The 25,875-nt window shown below is 36.7% G+C and overlaps 1 protein-coding gene and 2 long non-coding RNA genes across 9 annotated transcripts in view; 1 reads left to right on the top strand and 2 right to left on the bottom strand.

The window, feature by feature from the left end:
• LOC147843792 (uncharacterized) overlaps nucleotides 1–25,875 on the bottom strand; it is a 1,319,745-nt gene that overhangs the window by 410,482 nt on the left and 883,388 nt on the right. The gene's annotated exons all lie outside the window — the stretch shown is intronic.
• The window catches only part of mlxipl (MLX interacting protein like), a 160,096-nt gene that overhangs the window by 91,923 nt on the left and 42,298 nt on the right, over nucleotides 1–25,875 (top strand). For all 7 annotated transcript variants that reach the window (XR_015489898.1, XR_015489897.1, XR_015489896.1 and 4 more), the window contains 4 exon segments: nucleotides 10,628–10,734; nucleotides 13,667–13,749; nucleotides 14,943–15,032; nucleotides 17,925–17,963. Coding sequence is in view for 4 of the 7 variants with exons in the window: in XM_087251063.1 (XP_087107189.1) it covers nucleotides 10,628–10,734; nucleotides 13,667–13,749; nucleotides 14,943–15,032; nucleotides 17,925–17,963 (319 nt within the window). In the remaining 3 variants the exon portion in view is untranslated.
• On the bottom strand, nucleotides 20,043–22,993 carry LOC147843802 (uncharacterized). The gene is made up of 6 exons (XR_015490867.1): nucleotides 22,860–22,993; nucleotides 21,900–21,983; nucleotides 21,723–21,777; nucleotides 21,548–21,623; nucleotides 21,297–21,473; nucleotides 20,043–20,953 (listed from the first exon to the last, which is right to left on the bottom strand). It is a non-coding gene; the product is annotated as an uncharacterized LOC147843802 (long non-coding RNA).

Below are 25,875 nucleotides of genomic sequence, written 5' to 3'. Positions count from 1 at the left end.
AGGCGGTTGCTAAGGTGTCTCAAGTGGTTGCTATGTGGTTGCTAAGGTGTTGCTAGGTGGTTGCTAGGGTATTCTAATTGGTTGCTAAGGCGTTGCTAGGCGGTTGCTAGGGTGTCCTGAGTGGTCGCTAGGCCCTTACTAAGGCATTACTAGGCCGTTGCTAGGCGGTTGCTAGGGTAATTTTGGTGGTTGCTAGGCAGTTGCTAGGGTACCCTGGGTGGTTACTAGGCAAGCCTCACATACATGCTTGATAAAACATTTAAACTAAGTAAGCATGTCTAGCAAGTTACAGTACTTGGCTAGTCAATATTAGCATGTAGCTAATCACTGCTAGCATGTGTAGCATATAGGAAGTTCCGTTTGCTAGCATGAGTCAAACGAGCCAATCTCCAAGTCTCTACGATGTTCAGATGCTGAGATATAGCTGTTGATGAATGGTTGCTAGGGTACTTTGTTTTGTTGCTATGGGCGAGGTTACAGAGTGCACTTGAATGTGGTTGGCTGTCTAAGTCAAATGAACCAACCCCCATGTCTCTATGACACTGCTATGCAAAGATATGCATCTTGGCCTATTTTAATGGAAGTCTATGGAATCAATTTGGGGGCGTGGCTTGTGAGCTTCATTATCATATTGAGATGCTCATTGGTTGTCTGAGTCAGATGAGCCATCCCCCAAGTCAATAGGACAATGCTAAGCAAAGATATGCATGTAGGCCAGTTATTAACATCAGTCTAGTATGAATTAGCATTTTACTAGCATGATTCTAGTACAAATTAGCATGTCATTAGCATGTTTCCAGTATGAGTTAGCATGTCATTAGCATGATTAGCATATGAGTAGCATGTTGCTAGCATGATTGGCATGTCATTAGCATGTTAGAATTATAAGCATTTGATAGCACAGCTAATTACTGTCTATAGGACAGTTGCTAGGGTGCAGTATGTGGTAGTTAGGGGTGTGGCTAGAAAGTTAAAAGGCCATCAGTGATTGGCTGCTGGCTAGACTGAGTTAAATGAGCTCAGCCATTAGTCTCTATGACAGTCTGATGCTGAGTTATGAGCTCACAAAGTTTGATCCCATGTAAAGTCAATGAGAGTCTTTTGTAATAGAAGTCTACGGGACAGTTGCTAGGGTGCAGTATGTGGTAGTTAGGGGTGTGGCTAGAAAGTTAAAAGCTCATTAGTTATTGGCAGATTGGTAGTCGGAGTTAAATGAGCTCAGCCATAAGTCTGTAGGACAGTCTGATGCAGAGTTATGAGCTCACAAAGTTTGATCCCATGTTAAGTCAATGAGAGTCTTTTGTAATGGAAGTCTACGGGACAGTTGCTAGGGTGCAGTATGTGGTAGTTAGGGGTGTGGCTACAAAGTTAAAAGCTCATCAGTTATTGGCAGATTGGTAGTCAGAGTTAAATGAGCTCAGCCATTAGTCTGTAGGATAGTCTGTTTCAGAGTTATTAGCTCACAAAGTTTGATCCCATGTAAAGTCAATGAGAGTCTTTGTAATGGAAGTCTATGGGACAGTTGCTAGGGTGCAGTATGTGGTAGTTTGGGGTGTGGCTAGAAAGTTAAAAGCTCATCAGTTATTGGCAGTTTGGTATTCGGAGTTAAATGAGCTCAGCCATTAGTCTGTAGGATAGTCTGATTCAGAGTTATGAGCTCACAAAGTTTGATCCCATGTTAAGTCAATGAGAGTCTATTGAATGGAAGTCTATGGGACAGTTACTAGGGTCCAAAAGTGGTTGCTAGGGCGTGGCTAGAAAGTTTAAAGGTGATCAGTCATTGGCAGTTTGATAGTCTGAGTTAAATGAGCCCAATTAGAAGTCTCACAAGGCTTGAGAAAGTCTGTTGGAAATAGTTTGTTTAATTTAAACAGTTTTAAAAAGTATGAAACGAAGATAGATAGATATAGATAGATAGATAGATAGATAGATAGATAGATAGATAGATAGATAGATAGATAGATAGATAGATAGATAGATAGATAGATAGATAGATAGATAGATAGATAAAGCAGTTTATAGATAGATAGATAGATAGATAGATAGATAGATAGATAGATAGATAGATAGATAGATAGATAGATAGATAGATAGATAGATAGATAGATAGATAGATAGATAGATAAAAACAGTTTATAGATAGATAGATAGATAGATAGATAGATAGATAGATAGATAGATAGATAGATAGATAGATAGATAGATAGATAGATAGATAGATAGATAGATAGATAGATAAAAACAGTTTATAGATAGATAGATAGATAGATAGATAGATAGATAGATAGATAGATAGATAGATAGATAGATAGATAGATAGATAGATAGATAGATAGATAAAAACAGTTGATAGATAGATAGATAGATAGATAGATAGATAGATAGATAGATAGATAGATAGATAGATAGATAGATAGATAGATAGATAGATAGATAGATAGATAGATAGATAGATAAAAACAGTTGATAGATAGATAGATAGATAGATAGATAGATAGATAGATAGATAGATAGATAGATAGATAGATAGATAGATAGATAGATAGATAGATAGATAGATAGATAGATAGATAAAAACAGTTGATAGATAGATAGATAGATAGATAGATAGATAGATAGATAGATAGATAGATAGATAGATAGATAGATAGATAGATAGATAGATAGATAGATAGATAGATAGATAGATAGATAGATAAAAGCAGTTTGAAAAAGGATAGATAGATAGATAGTTTTGAGGTCACAAAGTTAGATCTATTGTTAAGTCAATGACAGTCTTTTGCAATAAAAGTCTATAGGACAGTTGCTAGGGTGCAGTTTCTGGTAGTTAGGGTGTGGCTAGAAAGTTAAAAGCTCATCAGTGATTGGCAGTTTGGTAGTCTGAGTTACATGAGCTCAGCCATTAGTCTGTATGACAGTCTGATGCAGAGTTATAAGCTCACAAAGTTTGATCCCATGTTAAGTCAATGAGAGTCCTTTGAATGGAAGTCTATGGGACAGTTTCTAGGGTCCAAAAGTGGTTGCTAGGGCGTGGCCAGAAAGTTAAAACCTCATCAGTTATTGGCAGTTAGGTAGTCTGAGTTAAATGAGCCCAGTTAGAAGTCTGTGTGACAGTCTGATGCTGAGTTATGAGGTCACAAAGTTTGGTCCAATGTTAAGTCTATGGGATTTTTCCGACGGTCCCGGGACGTTTTTCGGAAAATCGAAAGTCGGATCAGTCGGAAAAGATATGGCATACCGAGTCAGAATAGTTTGGAGGTCTGGTGTGAGTTTGGGGGTCATAGCTCGAAAGCTCTAGGAGGAGATAGATTTTGAATTTTAGTCTCAGAAGAAGAAGAATAATATATAAAAAAAATAATAAGTTTAAATAGGATTTCAGTAGTCTGGCTTGTTTCTCAAGCCAGCCTAATAATAATAATAAGTTTAAATAGTAGAACAGTAGTCTGGCTTTGACAAGCCAGCCTAATAAGTTTAGAAAGGATAACAGTAGTCTGGCTTTGACAAGCCAGCCTAATTAAAACCTTCTGAATAAATAGGATATCTTGTAAGATACTGCATGATCCAAAAATACTATTATTTGATAAATTTTTAAAGTTTTTATTACATTTTGGGCATGAAATACACGCTGAATCTACACTTTTCAAAAGTAATCCACTAGGGTTTTGCATAAGGGATTGGATCAAATCTTGAAAATGGGTTTTTCAAAAGTAAAAACGGATTACATAATCGGATCAGATCACGTAATCCAATCTTGGTTTTGATCCGGCTCAAACCTTTACTTTGGGTTTTTCAGACCTTTTTTGTAGGATTTGGATCACTTTGATTAAAAAAATCTGGATTATACTGATCCCATCAAAAGGGTGGATTCAGCGTGTATTCAGTATAGGCCTACAGCAAAGTAAAAAGAGCTTGGCCTCATAAAATAATCCCCCAAACAGCTGTCAAAATTGACCAAATACAATAAATTTTATTGTCACTAATTGATATATATATTCATCACAATGGAAAATATTTTTCTTTTTAGAATGTTTATTAGTGATGATTGCAATGATTACAGAATAACCAAAAAAAAAAAAAATGCAAAGAATGGCAATGACTGATTTTTTAAATCACTTTTAACAATTGCAATAAGAGACTGAAAGGGCAGAAACACAGCTTCATCTGGCAGAGGAGCAATTGACTCTGACCAAACTGCAGCAAACCAAGGCCAGACTAGAGATCCACCTCCTAAAGTCTACACTCAGACAAGCTGCTCTCTCCACATCAGATGAGAAAGTCTGAAATTATTGTGGAGGTTTTGACATTAAGTCTTTTTTATTCAATAAATCTATATTTGAAACTTGTTATAAATATCCTCAATGTACAGTGTCTGTGTTGTAGGTCTCAGATGGGATGGGGTGGGGTTTTACTTGTTTTAAGTTTCTTTAAATGTGTGTGTTTTCACTTTAAATAAAAATAAAGTTATATTTTTTTTTCCCACACTGACTATTCTACTTGTCGCTCTTTACATATCTATAGTTCTACATTGTGATTTCCTATCCTGATTGACACTGGTTATCCAGATTTAGTGATCCTGAAAAGTTCCTATCCGGATCAGAATGATCCAATCCGATGTTGCTTTGAAAAACTGGCTCAAAAAATAAGCTGGATTACGTGATCACGGATCGCAAAAACAGGATTTTTTTGAAAAACCGGGCACAGGGGTCGCAAAAAATGGAAAGGCTGATGGCTTTTTATTTGCATGTTGTTGTTTTTAATGTAACTAGTAACTACTGTTTTTTTTTTCTTCTGTAGGTTATGGAAAAATATGGTAATTCTTGTATTTTAATTAAATGAATTTGATTTTTGGAAATCCCCAAGCGACCAACCATCATTGTCTTGTGATGGGTTCCGACCCCCACTTTGAAATCCACTGGTCTAGTGTATTAAAGTGGAGCTATTATGCAAAACTCACATTTATAAGGGGTTTAAACACAGTTGTGTGGCAGCAGTGTGTGAATATATCCAGCCTCTAATAGTAAAACATTTAAATACATGTTTGTATAACCAGACTTGATCAAAACAGTCTGCAGGAACACTTTGATTGACATTCCGCCTTTGTAATTGTCATCAAAGGGGGAAAGCCCCGCCCACTAGTGACCCTCTCTCTCTCTCTCTCATTAGCATGAACAGCAGCCCTGAGTGAGAAGCAGCCGTCTGTCCATTAGCCATTAGAGTGTTTGAGCTGCTGAGGATACTGTCAGCATAGAGGGATTATAAATGTAGAGTTTCAGATGAAGCACTAATGAACAGCGACAGAAGTCTCCATAGACTAACGCATTCTGAGACACTTCTGCATATATTTTCAGTTTCCACTCAGAGAACGTTAGTCTTATCTAAATCATTTGATCTCAATCGTATTGACTTCAGCTGTATGTATTTTGCGGTGTACACATTAGCTGGTGTCAATATATTGTGATGTAACCACAGTATGCGTTTGGCCTGGAGTCAGCAATAGTAATCTGTGACCTGACGCCAGCTGAGGCGAGAAATCATGTCAGCTTTTCTAGGCTATCACAAACATCTGCTCGTGTCACCATATATGACAATAACATTATGACTGTTGTTATTGGACAGTGAGATATAGTTATTGTGCCATAAACACACAGTGTTAATGTTCTCTGGCACCTTAAGTGTTGGTCGTCACTATATTGATCAACCTCTAACCCTAAACATCAAACAGCGCTCTTGTAATCACTCAACATGTACACATATAAAAGCTGGGAATACCCCAGTCTTCTTTAGAAGAGAGCAATAAACTGTTGGATTCACATCTCTCAGTTGTTGTTGCCTTCCTGGAGCTCCAGCTTACTGAGGAAACACACAGACGATCTGCAATTTATCCCAACAACTCTCACATGTACATTCACGTCTTTTTTATTTGCAAAACAAGGTTTTCAATTAATTATGTGTGTATTTGCTTGCTGAAGCTTTTTATTATTTTTTATTTTTTGGGCATCTGAAAAAATTTAAATGTAATATTATGAAAAGAATATAGAAGTTAGTGGTTCAAATATATTGTTTTTGCTGCAATTTTTAATTGTAAATTTTTTTAAAATTAAAATTAAGTTTAAGTTTTAAGTAAATTTTCTGTCAAATATTTTATTATTATTATTATTACTATTTCTATTATTATTATGCACTTTTTTTTTTGTTAATATTTAATGCTGTCAAACATCTCGATTAATCGCATCTAAAATAAAAGTTTGTATTTACATGTGTGTACTCACTGTTTATCAGTGTGTGTGTGTGTGGGTATATATATATTTATATGTGTGTGGGTATATATATAGTGTGTGTGTGTGTGTGTGTGTGTGTGTGTGTGTGTGTGTGTGTGTGTTTGTGTGTGTGTGTACACACATACACAACATATACACAACATTATACACAGCATATACACAACATATTTTCACAGTATGTCTGATAATATTTTTTCTACTGGAGAAAGTCTTATTTGTTTTATTTCGGCTAGAATAAAAGCAGTTTTTAATGTTTTGAACACCATTTTAAGGTCAAAATTATTAGACCCTTTAGGCTATATTTTTTACGATTGTCCACAGAACAAACCATCATTATACAATAACTTGCCTAATAACCCTAACCTGCCTAGTTAATCTAATTAACCTAGTTAAGCCTTTAAATGTCACTTTAAGCTGTATAGAAGTGTCTTAAAGAATATCTAGTCTAATATTATTTACTGTCATCATGAGTAAAATACATGAGTTATTAGAAATGAGTTATTAAAACTATTATGATTAGAAATGTGCTAAAAAAACTTTCTCTCCGTTAAAAAATAAAATACATATATCTAAATATATATGTATGCATGTATATATTTATATATATTACACATACAGTATATATGTATAATAATTATATACACACACTCACTGGCCACTTTATTAGGTACAGTTTACTGGTACCAGGATGTACCCTCTTTTGCCCTCAGAACTGACCTTTAATCCTTCGTGGCATAGATTCAACAAGGTACTGGAAATTGACATGATAGCATTACACAGTTGCTGCAGATTTGTCGGCTGCACATCCATGATGAGACTCTCCTGTTCCACCACATCCCAAAGGTGCTCTATTGGATTGAGCTCTGGTGACTGTGGAGGCCATTTGAGTACAGTGAACTCATTGTCATGTTCAAGAAACCAGTCTGAGATGATTCACGCTTTATGACATGGTGTGTTATCCTGCTGGAAGTAGCCATCAGAAGATGGGTACACTGAGGTCATTATGGGATTTTGGTGAGCCTGTGTGAATTGTAGCCTCAGTTTCCTGTTCTTTTGACAGGAGTGACCCGGTGTGGTCTTCTGTTGCTGTAGCCCATCTGCCTCAAGGTTGGACGTGTTGTGTGTTCAGAGATGCTCTTCTGCAGACCTCGGTTGTAGCGAGTGCTTATTTGAGTTACTGTTGCCTTTCTATCAGCTGGAACCAGTCTGGCCATTCTCCTCTGACCTCTGTCATCAACAAGGCATTTGCGCCCACAGAACTGCCGCTCACTGGATATTTCCTTTTTTTCTGACCATTCTCTGTAAACCCTAGAGATAGTTGTGTGTAAAAATCCCAGTAGATCAGCAGTTTCTGAAATACTTAGAGCAGCCCGTCTGGCACTAACAACCATGCCACGTTCAAAGTCACTTAACTTCCCTTTCTTCCCCATTCTGATGCTCGGTTTGAACTGCAGCAGATCGTCTTGACCATGTCTACATGCCCAAATGCTGCCATGTGATTGCCCGATTAGAAATTTGATTTAATGAGCAGTTGTATAGATGTAAATATTTAATTTCTAAATATAAATAATAATTTTCTCAAATATATGCACATGTAATTAATCGATTAATCTTTTGACAGAACTAATTATTTCACTATTTTTAAATGAAATATACAAATTTAGCTCCGGTTTCCCCACAGTCCAAAGACATGCGGTACAGGTAAATTGGATTGGCTAAATTGTCTGTAGTTTTTGAGTGTGTATGGATGTTTCCCAGATATGGGTTGCTGCTGGAAGGGCATCCACTGTGTAAAGCATATGCTGGATAAGTTGGCGGTGCATTCTGCTGTGGCAACCCCTGATTAATAAAGGGACTAAGCTGACAATGAATAAATGAATATTGAAATTTAAAGAAATAGAAATAAAACCTTAAATATAATATGTATAAAATATATCTCAGTTTCAGTGTGTTAATAAAAAAAAAATACAATCAACATTTTTACTGTTCTCTTTTTAGTTCAAAGCAGGACTTCTTGATTTGGGTTAGGGCTTTGTGAGGAAAATAAACTTATTAAACACAACTAAAATGAACAGAATTTGAAAATAAATAAATATGATAAAAAGTATTTATTTTATGTCCATAAAATTTGCTTAATGAATACTCATTCATTCATTTTCTTGTCGGCTTAGTCCCTTTATTAATCCGGGGTCGCCACAGCGGAATGAACCGCCAACTTACCCAGCCAGTTTTTACGCAGCGGATGCCTTTCCAGCCGCAACCAATCTCTGGGAATCATCCACACACGCATTCACACACACACTCATACACTACGGACTATTTAGCCTACCCAATTCACCTGTACCGCATGTCTTTGACTGTGGGGGAAACCGGAGCACCCGATGGAAACCCAAGCGAAGGCAGGGAGAACATGCAAACTCCACACAGAAACGCCAACTGAGCCGAGGTTCGACCCAGCGACCTTCTTGCTGTGAGGCGACAGCACTACCTACTGCGCCACTGCCTCGCCTTAATGAATACTTTTACATGAAATATATTCCAAAACAACACATTTTTGTAATAAATCTTTTACCTCTGTTGTGCACTTGTTGTTTAACTACACTTTAGTGTATCCTAGCAAGACCACATTCAGACAGCAGATATTGTATGCTGTTGACGTCCTATCAGTGTTGTTTATCAGGCAGGGTTTGCAGTAATTTCAAGCCATTTCCCACATTTTAGCAACCAGTGTTAGCAGACTCTTAGCAACCAAGCGAACACAACTCTCTTAGTTCACTCGCCTCCTGTTTTAAGAGGTTAAGTGCACTAGAGCTGTCAGTAAATGTGTCACCGCATTAGACTGATGAAATTATTTTGACCGCAGGCACAGTTAAAAATAGATGTTTATATGGAGCCAGAAGGGTGAAAAGGGAAGATTTCACCATTGTTCTGCAATATCATCAAGACTGATATGTCTTTTATTGAGTTGATTGCACACTCAGTGCATTTGTGTTATTAGGCTGGCTTGTGTAGCAAGCCAGACTATTGTTATCCTATTTTTCATCTGAGACTAAAAATGATACTCTATCTCCTCCTAGAGCTTTCGAGCTATGACCACCAAACTCACACCAGACCTCCAAACTGGTCTGACTCAGGTTGCTTTGTCTTTTCCGACTGATCCGACTTTCGGTTTTCCGAAAAACATCCCGGGATCGTCTGAAAAATCCCATTGACTTAACATTGGACCAAACTTTGTGACCTCATAACTCTGCGTCTGACTTTCACACAGACTTCTAACTGGGCTCATTTAACTCAGACTACCTAACTGCTAATAACTGATGAGCTTTTAACTTTCTGGCCACACCATAGCAACCACTTTTGGGACCCTAGAAACTGTCCCATAGACTTCCACTGCAAAAAACGGTCATTGACTTTACATTGGGTCAAACTTTGTCCGCTCATAACTCTACATCAGACTGTCGCACAGACCTCTAACTGGGCTCATTTAACTCAGACTACCAAACTACCAATAACTGATGAGCTTTTAACTTTCTAGCCACACCCCTAACAACCAGATACTGCACCCTAGCAACTGTCCCATAGACTGCCATTATATAGGTTCAAATTGATATCGTCATGCTGTCATACTATGTTCATACTAGCAAAAAGCTTTGAAACATCATCAGTCTAAGCTGTCAATCAACTCCATAGCAACAAAACAGACTAACCTAGCAACTATATAACAGCAGCTATACCTCAGCTGATAGATATCTATCTATCTATCTATCTATCTATCTATCTATCTATCTATCTATCTATCTATCTATCTATCTATCTATCTATCTATCTATCTATCTATCTATCTATCTATCTATCTATCTATCTATCTATCTATCTATCTATCTATCTATCTATCTATCTATCTATCTATCTATCTATCTATCTATTTAAAATTGTTTAAACTAAATAAACTATTACCAACAGGCTTTCACTAGCCAGCCTCAAAAGTTTGTCTCGACGAACTTTTGATAATCTAGTTATTATTTACTATTCAAACTTTATTGTGCAACTTCAGGGTGCACAGTATATTATTTTAGCATTGAAATCGCAATGTGCACATCCTCAACAGTCACATCGCAGGATCTGCGATGTGGAGTTATATTTGACCAATATCCACAGTTAAAAACATTTATGATTTGCATGAGTCATTGTCAAGTTTAATCATAAAGTTACTAAAATGTTCATCATTTGCATGTGTTTTAAGGCCGGTTACTGTCTGAGCATTTCAAGCCAGTTGAATTTTGACTTTACCTGTACACACAAAATTAAATATAATCTTGATTTGCATTATTGTTTGTGTTTCTCCTCAGTGGGAAACTTGTGTCTCCGAAGTGGAAATCTTTCAAAGGTTTGAGGTTGCTGTGGAGGGATAAAATCCGTCTGAATAACGGCATATGGAGGGCCTGGTTCATTCAGTGTGAGTCTTCTGATGTATTTTGTCATCTTTAATTTACTTTAGGTCAAACCACTGCCGCTATTAAAGCAGTAATAAACACAAAATATACCAGAACATTTTTCTAAATATGACAATAATTCAAACTAAGCTGTAAAATTGCTCTAAAAAGTCATTATTCTGCTAAAGTGGGTGTTGATTCAGTTCAGTTCAATAAATATCAGTCATAGATTAATTTCATCCGCTCTGCAGAAGACATACAGTAAGGTTCATTTTTAGACCAAGTTTTATTCTCATCTGATAATAGTTTAAAGTCTGCATGAAATCTAAATTTCCATGTTTATTTTGCTAGTGCACATAAAGCGAACCATTAATCTGTTAAAACTGTTAATCCATTGAATTATTTACATTTTGGTTAATCTTTAATTAAAATCTGTCCATCTCCTTCTGCTCTGGAGCAGCAATCCTTATCCAGTGGCGTAGCGGACGGGCCCGCAGGGCACGCACCGCGGGGGGGGCCCGCGTGATTAGGGGGCCCTGCGTCGTCGCGATTTTCAATAATTGAAAATCCACCGGCAACCGCAATAATCAAACTCTTGGGAACAACTGTGGTCGGAACCAAAGTTTACACATCTGTGTTCTCTGAACACCTCTCAAGGGGTGGACTACTTCATTCTGATTGCTTGCCGCCAATGTTGCCAACTTAGCGACTTTGTCACTAGATTTAGCGACTTTTCAGACCCCCCTAACGACAAATCTAGCGACTTTTTTGTGTGTTATTGGAGATTTTTTTAGACTGTCATTTGTCCATATTGTACCGTCCCTACTCTTCTCAACGAGGTGCGTGTGATGCCGCCGGCCCCTCCCCCCGCCTCACAGCACTGACAGGCGGCCCAGTCAGTCCTCGTACAGCAGCCTCTCCCACCTGCAGCCCGAGAGCAGATCACCCCTCTGCGTACCGACGACAAATGATTTAGCACAAGCAGTGTGAAGGTATTTCCCTTGTACAGTCTAACCGATCTACTTCTCCTTTACTTTAACAACTTAATTGGACCGTTTATTCTTTTCTTGTTCACAATCACAGATATTTTAGTGACAGTTTCTGAACTTGTCTGAGTTTATTACATATGAGAGATTACTGCACATTCACTACACATCTATAATGACTTACTGTATTCAAACAGCAACAAATTTAGTTAAATAAACATGCTTATATAAAGTGTAGTGCAATTATAAATACCCCTTTATTAACCATAGGCTGTTAAACAAACAGAAACGGTAAAACGTGATGACGCCAGTGATATGCAAATTGGCGTATGACGTACCCCCCCCCCCCTCTTCATCAGGGGGCCCCGTCAGCGATCCCTGCAGGGAGGCCTCCGCATTTTGCGCTACGCCACTGTCCTTATCTGATGATGTCATCTTGACTGAAATATGCTTAGCCACACCCCTCCAACTGTTAAGCTGCGATCACATTAGAGTTTAAGCATTCGAAATGCTGTCGTGCTGTGAAAAGGGGCGGGATTAAGCAAGCTTATTAGACATTCAAAAAAGCGAGCGATGGCTCCATGTTTTAAATTTCTGTCCAGAGAGGTCATGTTTTCGCAGGTCAGAGTTCACCAAGCTTGAACTTTGCACCGCAGCAACCTACGAAACTTGACGCATGACCTTGCGTATCTGGTCTGACGCATTTGCGTGCATATGAATGGAAGTCTATGGGAGGAAAAGCCCAGTGTGACCGCAGCTTAAGTTTGCTGAGAAAGATGAGAGGAGGGACCCAAAATTAAATATTCGGTTTCGGTTGGAAATACAAGAAAGAAGTCTGCAGCAACTTCTGCTTCACGAAGACTTTAAATATAATATTTAATGTTACTCATATTTTACAAATGTTACTCTCCCAACTAGTGTTTCTAAAAACTAGTGTTTTAGTAGAACAATGTTTATTTTTGGTTACAAAATGTAAACAGAATTCACAATCCAGTTATATTCATAAAAACCATCCACAATTATCCTAACTTAGTTGCATCAACTGCCTGTAATTTATTTATTCATTCATTCATTCATTCATTCATTCATTCATTCATTCATTCATTTATTCATTTAAAAAGTTACTATTACCATCTACTTTTCATTTAAAGTGGATTTATATGTTTGGCTAAATTATATCTATAGAAAAAAGAAAAAAGAAAAAATTGGTGTAGAAACTCTTTTTAACTCAAAAGCAAAGCATAGAAGGGGCGGCGTGGTGGCTCAGTGGTTAGCACTGTCGCCTCACAGCAATAAGGTTGCTGGTTTGAGTCCCGGCTGGGTCAGTTAGCGTTTGTGGAGTTTGCATGTTCTCCCCATGTTGCCGTGGGTTTCCTCCGGGTGCTCTAGTCCAAACTCATGCGCTGTAGGTGAATTGGATGAGCTAAATTGGTCGTAGTGTATGAGTGTGTGCATGAGTGTGTATGGGTGTTTTCCAGTACTGGTTTGCGTCTGAAGGGCATTCGCTGCATAAAACATATGCTGGAGAAGTTGGTGGTTCATTCCGCTGTGGCGACCCCTGATAAATAAGGGACTAAGTTGAAGGAAAATGAAGTATAGAATTAAATGTAAAAAAAATTTGAAACCGACAAGCTTGAAAGTTATTTTCTCGTAAAACATTCCAAAATTCTTTAAGAAAAAAGAAAACATTTTTTTTCTTGACATGAAGATATTAATATTTTAGAAACACTAAGATCATGCTTTTTTATAAAGCTGCATTGAAACAATATATACTGTCAAAAGCACTATAGAGATGACTTTGACTCTATATACTACTATATATTTTGAGACTCAACAATTACACTAAGTGATATGACATTTTTGTCTGTCCTACCACAGAACTAGTAATTATAGAAATGCAAATGAACTACAAAACTGAGGTATAGAAATGCATAATGAATGACTGAGATGTGATGTGACATTGCTGTAGATGTGGAGAAAAGGAAAAACCCTGTGTGTGGGTTCATCACGCCGCTGGAGGGATCAGAGGCAGATGCACACGGCAAACCTGAAGTGAGTGTTTACATACAAATAAAGCATAGTACAAACATGTCGCTTGTCTTTATTCAGGTTTAAATTTGTATGCATGATGCAACCTGTGGTTCATTATTGGGGTTCAAAAGGGTGCTAGAAATCCTGCAAAACCCTTGAGTTTTAATCTAGTGTTTTCAAGTGCTTAGATTTTGGACAAAGTGCTTGACTATAACAATTTATCTTACTAAACCGGTAATAATGATCAACTATTTAAATAAAATAAAAAATTTTGGTTTTGCAAAATGAATTCTGGTGGCACATGGGCTCAATGGTTAGCACTGTGGCCTCACAGCAAGAAGGTCGCTTATTTGAGTTTTAGCTAGGCCAGCTGGCATTTCTGGAGTTTGCATGTTCTTCTTCAGCTTACTCCTTTATTTATTAGGGGTCACCACAGTGGAATGAACCGCCAACTATTCCAACATATGTTTTTATGCTGCGGATGCCCTTCCATCTGCAACCCAGTACTGAGAAACACCCATACACACTCATTAAAACACACACTCATACACTACGGCCAATTTAGCTTATTCAGATCCCTTATAGTGCATGTGTTTTGACTGTGGGGGAAACCCGAGCACCCGGAGGAAACCCACGCCAACACGGGGAGAACATGCAAACTCCACACACAAATGCCAACTGACCCAGCCTAGATTAAAAACAGTGACCGTCTTGCTGTGAGGTGACAGTGCTAACCACTGAGCCACTGAGCTGCCCTGTTGTTAGATATATATTATTGTAAAGTTTGGATATTTATAAGGCATTTACTATAATATCTGGGAAATATTGCTATGTGTATGTTTTCTGATATTTTGATTTTAATTCAAAACAATTAGATCAATGAGACCTGTTAGTCAATTAATTGTGAACACCAGAAATGACTACTTAAGCTAAGTTAAAGGATCTTAACACTGACTGAAATGCTTGCTTTTTTCTTTTCTCTTATGATTTATGTGGTAAATGATTGTGCGCCAACCTTTTTTGGTACTTGTCACTTTGATATTTGGTCTCAGCACCAAACTTATCTGGTAGAGTTCAGATTTACACTTGATTGACTATAAACACTAAATTTATAGTAAGAAAAGCATTATTTGCAGAGTGGAAACTGCTTGAAAAGTGCTTAAATTTGACTTTAGAAAAGGTTTAACGGATGTACTTATTTATGACATTTACAGGCCATTGTTCTGGAGGGAAGCTACTGGAAGAGACGGATTGAGGTGGTGATAAAAGAGTATCACAAATGGAGGATTTACTATAAGAAAAGAGTGAGTAGCTGATCAAATGCAGTGCGTGAGGTCACTGAGGTGTGCATATTATATGGCCAAAACACACTATTCACTTCTTTAATGTGAAATTGAACTAAATAAATAAAGATTTTATAAATGGTTTTGCAAGAAGTTCCTTCAAATAAAAGTTTTAAAATGTAATATATAGACAACATTATTTCTTATCATTTTTAAAAAATGTTTCCCAAGTAAAAAAGCAGAGCAAGGTCATTTTTCACTGTATTTCTTATGTTCATTTATTGATTCATTCGTTTTCCTTCAACGAAGTCCCTTATTTATCAGGGATCGCCACAGTGGAATGAACCACCAACTAATCTAGCATATGTTTTACGCAGCAGATACCCTTCCAGTCACAACCCAGTACTGGGAAACACACATACACTCTCACACTCATACACTATGGCCAATTTAGTTAATATAATTCACCTGTACCGCATGTGTTTGGACTGTGGGGGAAACCGGAGCTATGCAATGAAAATATATATATTAAAAAAACTGTGATAAATATAAATCCTGTGTAACAACAAAAGAAATGCATAAAATTGCTTTATTTTATTTTTTAAATGAAATGAATAATTAACCAGACATTTAAAAGTACACCAAAGCAGATTAACCCACACAATTTTAATATTTGAAACTGAGAAAACCATTTTTTTTTACTTTAGTTACTTGACTATAGTTACTGCAAGTTGATGTTTAAAAATAAAATCATGCCCATTACCCAGCAGGTGTTTCTGAATATGCCAGAATCCAGAGCAAAAGAAAACAGTGATAAATGCAATGCCTGTATAACAGCATAAGATGTGCATAAAATTGTTGAAATTAAATCAGTATACACTTACCTGCCGCTTTATTAGGTACACTTTACTACTACTGGAAATATTCCTCAGAGATTTTGCTCCATATTGACATGAAAGCATCACACAGTTGCTGCAGATTCGTCGGCTGCAGATCCATGATGCCAATCTCCCGTTCCACCACATCCCAAAGGTGCTCGGTTGGATTGAGAACTGGTGACTGTGGAGGCCATTTGAGTACAGTGAACTCATTGTCACGTTCAAGAAACCAGTCTGAGATGATTCACACTTTATGACATGGTGCGTTATCCTGCTGGAAGTAGCCATCAGAAGATGGGAACACTGTGGTCAAAAGGGATGGACATGATCAGCAACAATACTCAGGTAGGCTGTGGTGTGCCAAGAAAATATCCCCCACACCATTACATCACCACCACCAGCCTAAACTGCTGATACAAGGGAGGATGGATCCATGCTTTCATGTTGTTGATGCCAAATTCTGACCCGAGCATCAGAATGTGTCAGCAGAAATGGAGACTCATCAGAGCAGGCAACGTTTCTCCAATCTTCTATTGTCCAGTTTTGGTGAGTCTGTGTGAATTGTAGCCTCAGTTTCCTGTTCTTAGCTGACAGGAGCGGCACCCGGTGTGGTCTTCTGCTACTGTAGCCCATCTGCCTCAAGGTTGGATGTGTTGTGTGTTCAGAGATGCTCTTCTGCAGAGCTTATGTTGGAACCATTTCTTTCTTTCTTTCTTTTATTAATATTATGTTTGGTTTAAATGGGTTGATTGGATGATATTATTATTATTATTAAGTTTACATTTGATCATTATTGTATCATTATTGTATTCAGGTGTGAGTATTTGCTTTGTATACTATTCATGTTGGAGTATTTGCTTTATTGTTTTAGATTTTGTGAATGAAGACTTTTATTCTGTCGAAATCGGTATTTAAGGCAGCCAGGTAGTAGGTGGGGGAGTAAGGGAAGAGGAAACAATTTTCAGACCGTGAGTTTGTATGTGATGACGGGTGCTACTGATGAGCAATGGAGCTCTTTCACTGATTTGATGGCACAAGATGTGATAAAAGTAAATGATAAGAAAAGGAATCACAACGGACTCACACGTCATTGTTTACCTTTACCGCCATATTGGCTTAAAGCAAAACTTCCGCTACACCTTGGTTGTAATGAGTGTTTTTTTTAAGTTACTGTTGCCTTTCTATCAGCTGGAACCAGTCTGGCCATTCTCCTCAGACCTCTGGCATCAACAAGGCATTTGAACCCACAGAACTCCCACTCACTGGATATTTCCTCTTGTTCAGATCATTCTCTGTAAACCCTAGAGACAATTTGCAGTAATGAGCAGTGGGACAGGTGTACCTAATAAAGTGGCCGGCGAGAGCATTAACACGCATTTAAAATGACACTAAGGAGATTTAGCCAAGCTATGTTGATATGTGAAAACAACAAAGTAAACATGCGCATAACTCAACAAGACTCTCCCCTTTTTTATATTTCCATTATAGTTACTAGACACACCTCTTTCTGCTGATTGGTTATTACCAAACCTTTTGCCAACTCTACCAGCTTAATATACTACTAATTAGCTGTTATTTAATAGTCAGTAAGATAGAGGTTGGGTTTACTGTAGGTTTAGATTAGAGATGCAGAATAAAATCATACTTTATAGCTACTAATGAACAGTTAATATCCTAATAGTAGGCAGGTAATAGCATAATTTATGACCTAAAGTGTTACTGAAAATGCCAAACCCAAAAAACATGCGCATTACACGAGACGTGTTTTTGAAAATACCAGAAACCTGAGCTAGTTTTTTCCCAGTTGCAAAACTCTAGTAGCATTTTCAGGTCAAGAAACCAAAGTTCAGCATTCACAGTATTAACATCTGTGACCCCGGTGACCCTCACAAAACCATATCCTAAAAGCCCCCCATGTATTGAACCAGCATTAAGATAAGATGCTTTTTCTTAGTGTTTGAGGCTCTTTGACTGATCTGTATTGTCCATTAGCATCAAAAGCACTGCTGATTTATTTTATTGTATGTGTTTTTAGCTTCAGAAGAACAAAGATCTGCTCTCCATGCTGCAGAAGGTAAGATCAGACAGCAACTTTCACTCTTTATTAAATATTTAATTGTGCTTATTTGGAGATTTGTGTTGAGCATTAAGACAACGTTAGCACCTGTTAGCTTTAAATGTGGGGAAAACGTTATAAACGTGACTTTTCTGAACGTCTTTTCCATGCATGTGGTCTATAATGCAGCTGTGATCAGTGGTGGAAAGAGTACTGAAAAATCATACTCAAGTGAAACTACCATTCCTTGCACAAAGATGTAGTGAGAGTAAAAGTATCTGCTGTAAATATTACTCAAAGTATGAGTGAAAAGTAGACCTTTCAGAAGTACTCAAGAGTATTGAGTGGTGAGTATTACACTGTAAAAAATCATTTTGCATTTACATGCAGTTTGTGCAGGGATGTGTAAACGTAACATTCTGTAGTGCATTTAGTGATCTTCCTATATTAATTTGTTCCTTCCTTCGTTCCTCTCTTCATTTTTTCGCTCATTCATATTTTTGTTCCTAGATTCATTACTTCATTCATTCCTTCCTTTCTTAGTTTGTTCAGTTCTTCCTTGAATCCTTACTTCATTCATTTGGTCCTTTGTTAGTTCGTTCGTTCATTTATATTTTTGTTCTTTTCTTTATTAGGTCCTTTGTTCTATCCTTCCTTTACTCATTTGTTAATTTCTTCGTTCATTCCTTTGGTCCTTCCTTCATTTCTTCCTTCATTTGCTCGCTCATTCATTCAGTCTTTCGTTCATAATTTTTGTTCGTTCCCTCATTACACTGAAAAAAGTGTTGCATGCAGAACTGTTGCAAACAATTTATTTGTGTTTATTTTAAACAAACAAATTAAGTTTAATAATGTTCAACTTAATTCGTTTGTTTAAATTCAACACAAATAAATTGTTTACAACCCCTTAACGTAAATAAAATTAGTGAATCCAAGGAATCATCTTTGAATAATTTTTTTCTTTGTTCATTCATTTATTCGTTCCTTCCTTCCTTTCTTCTTTTCCTTCCTTAGTTTGTTCAGTCCTTCCTTGAATCCTTCCTTCATTCATTTGGTCCTTCCTTCGTTCGGTTCTTCCATTTTTCATTCCTTCCATTTATTGATTGTTTAAGGCTGTTTGGTGATTTCAGTCATCATACAGTTGACATCTATTTTCTCATCAGTGACATCCAGTCTATTAAAAGTCTGTGTGTCAATGTGTGTATACATTTAGAACATCTTCTTGGACATTTTTAATGCTTCTGAAAGTTTGCTGCATTTATAAAGCACCCATGTGTGGATGTTGTTCAGTATCATGTGATTTACTTTCTGTGCAATTTGATTGGACAGTAATCACAGGACTGATTTTTCTACTTTAGCCAATCCCCTTAGACAAGAAAGTAATAGTGACTGCAGGTTGAAGAAAAGTAGTGGAGTAAAAGTACGGATACAGCTCAAAAAATGTACTCAAGGAAAAGTAAAAGTACACATTTATTTATTTATTATTATTATTATTTTTTATTAGAATTATGCAAAAACCATACAAATACACGAAAACATCAACAAATAACAAATACAAAGCAACAAAACAAAAACAAAACAAAAACAACAACAATATAGTCAGGTACTGGTATGTGCGTGAGTGTGCGTGTGTGTTAGGCTTGCCACTATAGATGGTGTTGACGGTGATACCGGTTTTAAGATGCAACACCGGTGACATCACTTTTCCACCGTAACACCGTCCCCACATTTGTTTTTTTTAAGTATTCGTTTTTTTTTTTAATTAAACATATATTTGAATTAAATAGAAAATATAATTATAAATAATAGACTCAAGACGAGAGCATGCTCTACACTCTCAGAAAAAAAGGTACAAAATTGTACCTTTTAGGGTACAAATGGCCCGTCACTGGGGTGGTACCCTTAAGGGTACAAATTTGTACCTCTATTTAAAGGTACAAAATTGTACCTTCTACATTTGTACCCTTTAAGGGACAATTTTGTACCCCCACCGAAGGTACAAAAATGTACCTTTTTATATTATATAGCATTTTCAGGGTACTGACCCAGGCATTTTGATCCTTTGGTGACTGCATGCACAAATAAATAAATAAAATATTTTGGTTCACAGATGTCCATTTTTATTTATTAATGTAGAAATATTTCATTACAACTCACAACTGAATGTGTTAAGAAATAAAATTACACAGCAAGTATAAAGCAGACATGTAAAACAGTAAAAAGAACAATTTAGATAACAAATAAAAACTGTTCACTCACTGTACAGTATATAATCTACCCTTAATACAAAGACCACAAGAATACTGTTTAAGATTTATGAACACATTACACAGGCTACATCAAGTACTGCACTTTATAAAGTCCAAAGTATTTGTCTTGAGTCAGAATACCCAGTCATAATAAATAATTTGTCATCAACATTTTCTCTGAATTTCAGAATAAAGGCAATGTTTCTCTATAAATTGCTTCAACAGTGCAGAAAACCAAAAACATCAGTAGCCTCTTCCTCAACATCAGTAGATTACTCCTCATCATCCTCAAGTGGAGTTGTAATTTGTTGTAACATAATATGTGTTTATGCTTTTGATAAACATGACATGTAAAGCACTCATATCTGGAAAATGTTCTTTGATAGTCATTAGGACCACAAGTTATTTAAAATTTTGCTTTATGCATGAATGAGAGCAGTGTGCTGGATTAACTTGATGATTGTGATTATCCCAAGAGCATGAAGAGAAACAAAAAACAAGGTTGATCACTCTGGTAACTGGAGTAGATCCAGGCTTGTCACCGTCCACCGTTCATTCAAAACATTCCACTGCAGAAACATCAGGGTGTTCTTCTAATAAGATGGATATGTCAAAAATGTATATTCGTCCACATCATTAGCCCAGCCAATCTCAATCCCATCAACTCTGAAGACTGCCGTGACTCGTCTTGTTAACACAGTTGTCCAGTCGGTGGCCTCCTCCTGTACTTGAACTGTTGGATGTGGTGAAGATGATTCACTGTAAATGACAAAGCAATGATTACATTAATATCAGTCCCTCTATCACTGATGAAGAGAAAATCAACATGCATAGAAAGGAAAATAATTAATATTCACTGATTAAAAAAAAAAGAAAAAAGTATCACAGATTAAAAGACTAATATAAATTTCATTCATTCATTCAATTTCTTTTTGGCTTAGTCCCTTTATTAATCTGGGGTCGCCACAGTGGAATGAACCACCAACTTATCCAGCATATGTTTTATGCAGCAGATGCCCTTCCAGCTGCAACCCAGTATTACGAAACATCCAGACACACTTATTCACACACACATTTATACACTACAGACAAATAAGCTTACCAAATTTAGCTATAGCGCATGTCTTTGGACTTGTGGGGAAACCGGAGCACTTGAAGGAAACCCTCACGAACACTGGAAGAATATGAAAACTCCTCACACAAATGTCAACTGACCCAGCCGAGGCTCGAACCAGCGACCTTCTTGCTGTAAGGTGACAGCACTACCCACTGCGTCATCCTAATACAAAGAATATCAAGCATTATAAAATGCATTTATCACAGCATATACTAAACAGAAAACAACATACGCACCGGAGCACAGCGAAATGTTGAAGTGTCTCGCTTAACAAGGCTGGCAACATGAGAAGTGCTGCTGTAAAATCAATTCCTGGAACATAAGATGTGGCATACAAACAAATATGAAGGAATCCATACAAAGCTAGAAATTAATAATATTAATCAAGTGGAGAAAGTTTAGAAAGAGTACCTTAGAGTCAGGACCAAAGCTTTCTTCAGTTGATCTCTCATCTTTCGATGAATACCTAGAAAATAATTTTAAACACGTGGGTGTACATTTATTGTTGTTTGTAAGTAAAAACCTACAAATTTAAAATAGTATGTAAGCCATTAAAACCATGGTATATAGATAATGAGAGATACTTACATCTTGTAACTGAGTCATGCTTTCATATGACATGCCTTCATTGGTCTGATGCTGTTAGGCTGCATTATGTTGTTCAATCTTGTCCTGAAAGACAATTGGAAACTTCATAAACTTCTGGAAAGCAATAAGATAAAGCAATAACTATTTATTTATTTTGAGATATTAATAAAATAGGTAAAATAGCTCAAGGTAAGTTACCAGTTTCAGAACAGATGAGACAAATTATTACATTAAAGAACAAAGTATAACTTAAAACGTCGATTTATACAACGTGGTATGTTAATAATTCTACATTAACATAAGTATAACGTTAAACGATAGTAAAGCACCAACAATTCTGGACATGAGAGTTTGTGGACACTCCTCAACATTAATATAACTTAAACACTGAAACGAAGATATGTACAAGCATACACACGCCACGTTTGTAACTAGCCACGTTTACATAACAGTCGCTTTGTCAGTGACAAAATTGTGATTTTTCTTCACAAAATGGCGGTGTATATAACCGTCTACAATTACATTTCCTCGGTCAACCGTGGCTAGAAAATGGCCTCAAAATATAAAACATTATCGATAATTACAAATTTCCAGTATTAATAACAAAAGGTTTTATATCAAGGTATATGAAGACTTTAGTCGCGCCAGCTCCGGGCCACACCGCACATTATTCACGGCCCGATTCCGGTGCACGGATACGGCAGCGTCGGCTCGCTTCTGCCGCCGCATCTGGCCCGAGTAACGTAACGATACAGCAGACGGACTCGGGCAGGCGAGAATCTAGCCGCAACTGGCCCAAGTGTATTTTGCTATCTGGGTTGCGATTATATTCCGCCGTGGCAACACTTATTAATAAAGCAGTTAACGTTACGTAAGATATAACAGTTAAGGCGCGAATACGTAACGTAGGCGATAAAGGGAGCTTTTACACCGAGAAAACTAACAGCATATAATACTCACCGTCTATAACGTTATGTCCCTCGGTGACTTCGATATCACATTGTATTAACTTCTTTAATAAGCTGCAGACATCTTAGCAAACTCCATCCTGCAGGCCAACGTAACGTTAACGTTTCACCAGCCAGCCCGGAGCACTTAAAGCGGGGGAAGCCGAGACCCGAGAGTCAGACTAAATCAACAGAACACGGCTTCACATGTAAAAATGAGACTGAAAATATATCTTTAATACATTCTTACCTGAAAAATGTGGACTCCAAAATAGACTTTTCTTTGAAAAGCGTGCGAAGTTCTGTGTTATCAGCCAGCATACTCGACCGACCGCCTCAGTAACAAACACTACTATAACGTCTCAACAAGCCAAATTCTTAAAGAGGCAGCAACATCACCACCTGTATGAAGATGCTATCACTGTGCATGGTTCTTATTCTACATCCTGTATACTATAGGGTCTTAAACAGTTAGCAAAGACCAGTATTTACGTTTTTTATGATTAAAATTACATTCAATTATAAATTAAATTATTAACGATTTTGAGATTTTTTTATTTAAATACATGAAAAAAAATTAATTATTAAAATATTTAATTCAATCAATTTATTTATTTATTATATTTATAAATTATGTATTTTAGTATTAATGTTTAGTATTAATGCATTTAAATTAGTGTTATATAGTGTCTTGATCTTATCATGAGCTGAGGGTGCAATTTTGTTCCTATAGGGAAACAAAATATATAATTGTACCTTTAAAGGTTCCAAATTGGTCCTTTACGGTACAATTTTGTATCCAAATGTGCTATAAAAGGTACAAAAATGTACCTTTTAAACCTAAATCTGGACATTTGTACCTTTATAGCCCATTTGAGTACAAAATTGTACCCTAAGGACCAATATGGGACCTTTAAAGGTACAATTTTATATTTTGTTCCCTCTAGGAACAAAATTGTACCTTCACTGTACCTTTTTTTCTGAGAGTGTATAATTAAAATCTGAACATAGCTACATGTGCGTCATATTTATCATGTGAGGAGAAAAGAGGAGTCGAATTTACAGAAAGAGGATGGTGGAAGATTTATTGTCAAAACGCAATGCAAAAGCGTCTGTTTGGCTATATTTTGGGTTCAAACAAAATGCAAAAGAGAACCTGAAGACGTTAATGAGGCAATCTGCAAACCTTGCCTGACAAAGGTGGCAGCATCTAGAGGAAACATAACTAATTTATACACGCACCTTCAACTCACCTTTATGTTTAACTATGGGTGGGTCGCAGATAGATCAATGGCCATAAATACGCAACGCATACTCTCATTTTAAAAATCACGCGACCATCATGTTTAATAATAAATGTCTTTTTTTTTTTATTAAAACAAGAGTGATTTAGCAATGCCGCGGCTTTATGACCATTGACAATCCAACTGCAGAGAAACAACATCGTGGCAATGTGACCACTTTTTCCAAAGTTCAGCTGTTCTTTTTTCCACTTGATTATGTGTTTAATGTTTAAAAAAATCAATAATGAATAGGCCGACAAGAGCGCATCCTGTGTGTGCGCGCTTGTTTTATAACTGAGGACGCTCTCTTCAGAAGCCGAAAGTTGCTTCGTCTGTCTGGCAATATTTCGGCTTTTCATCGAATGTAAAGTTCATTTAGATGAGCCAATATTAGACATTGCAATAAAGTAACTGAGACGTGCGGAAACTAATCTGATGTCTGATCTCATCTCTCTCTCTCTCTTTCTCCCTCATACATCGAGCCGCAACACAAGTCATGTCGCAAAACTTAGGCTGGTGCAGCTGACAGGTAGAATAGCTGAAGCCTTTGTGAAATCTGTCAAAATACACCACTGAAATGAACAGGCATAAATGTCTTTGAGCCAAAAAAAAAAAAAAGTCACAATCTCACGGCAATTCGTAACTTTTTCATTTAGTGGCTAATTCTTATGAATTCGTACGATCTAATTCGTACAATTTAGTACAATTTGCTTATCCCCCAATGACGCTTGGGGTTAGGGGTGGGGTCAGGTGCCACGCCTCCTTTTAAAAATCGTACCATTTCGTACGACTGAACTCGTACGAATTCCTACGAATTAGCCACTAAACTGGCAAAACGTAAAATACTTACGTTTTCTCGTGAGATCAGGCTGGGATATCTGTAAAAACGCAATTGGAGCCAAAGATATGGAGGAATTGTGTAGCCTATTAATTATATTAATTCTAATAAAATGAAAACCAAAATAAACTATTCATTGCATTTTTCGTTTGATAAAAATATACGTAAACGAAAAAAAATCAAAGGGTGGCTAATTTGTTTTAATATGTTTTAATATTAATGAAAATATGCTTAGCCTATTTAATTAACGGCTATATGTGCCGTCAAAAGACAAGCCATTCAAAACATATTATTTTACTGTGTACTGGGTTATAATGTATATTTTACAATAAAAACTAAACGTAGACAACATTACCTTGAGAGATTTAAAAAATAAAAGTTATTTTTTTAAATGATGTTCCAATTCTTAACATTTAAAATATATATATATTTATAGTTTATATATAAAATGAGTGCTAGCTTGATTAGTTTTGATCATCATGCAAGGATCATATTTCATATTCGGTTTATTCTTCAATAGCTTATAGATTCGTTAATAATGTATTTTATAAACGGATTGTTCATAAGGACTAAGCTGTTAATATATAATACAGGCATTTATGGTTGTTATTTGTATGGTTCCAACTTCCACAGTTTTTTCAAAGTGTAGCATTGTTGTGTTTTATTCGTTATGTTAATAAAAGTTATGTTTTGTTTAATAACAGTGATTTTTTTTTTGTTGTTGTTGTTTCCTTTTCGTCCTTTCAAACAATTGACACCGAATTGGCAACTCCCGCAAAACTGAAAGTGAAAGTATTATACGCACGCATTTATAAGCTATTTAAAAGCAGAAAAAAAGAGGAAAAGAAGAAACGCCCACTCCCACGGTGATACCGGTATTACCGGTGTTGTCACATGTCGATTAACCG

This window comes from Danio rerio, chromosome 5, assembly GCF_052040795.2.
Source record: "Danio rerio strain M-AB ecotype USA chromosome 5, GRCz13ab, whole genome shotgun sequence".
Taxonomy (NCBI): domain Eukaryota; kingdom Metazoa; phylum Chordata; class Actinopteri; order Cypriniformes; family Danionidae; genus Danio; species Danio rerio.
Note: the sequence above shows the minus strand (reverse complement) of the source record. Positions and strands in the feature narration are given on the sequence as shown.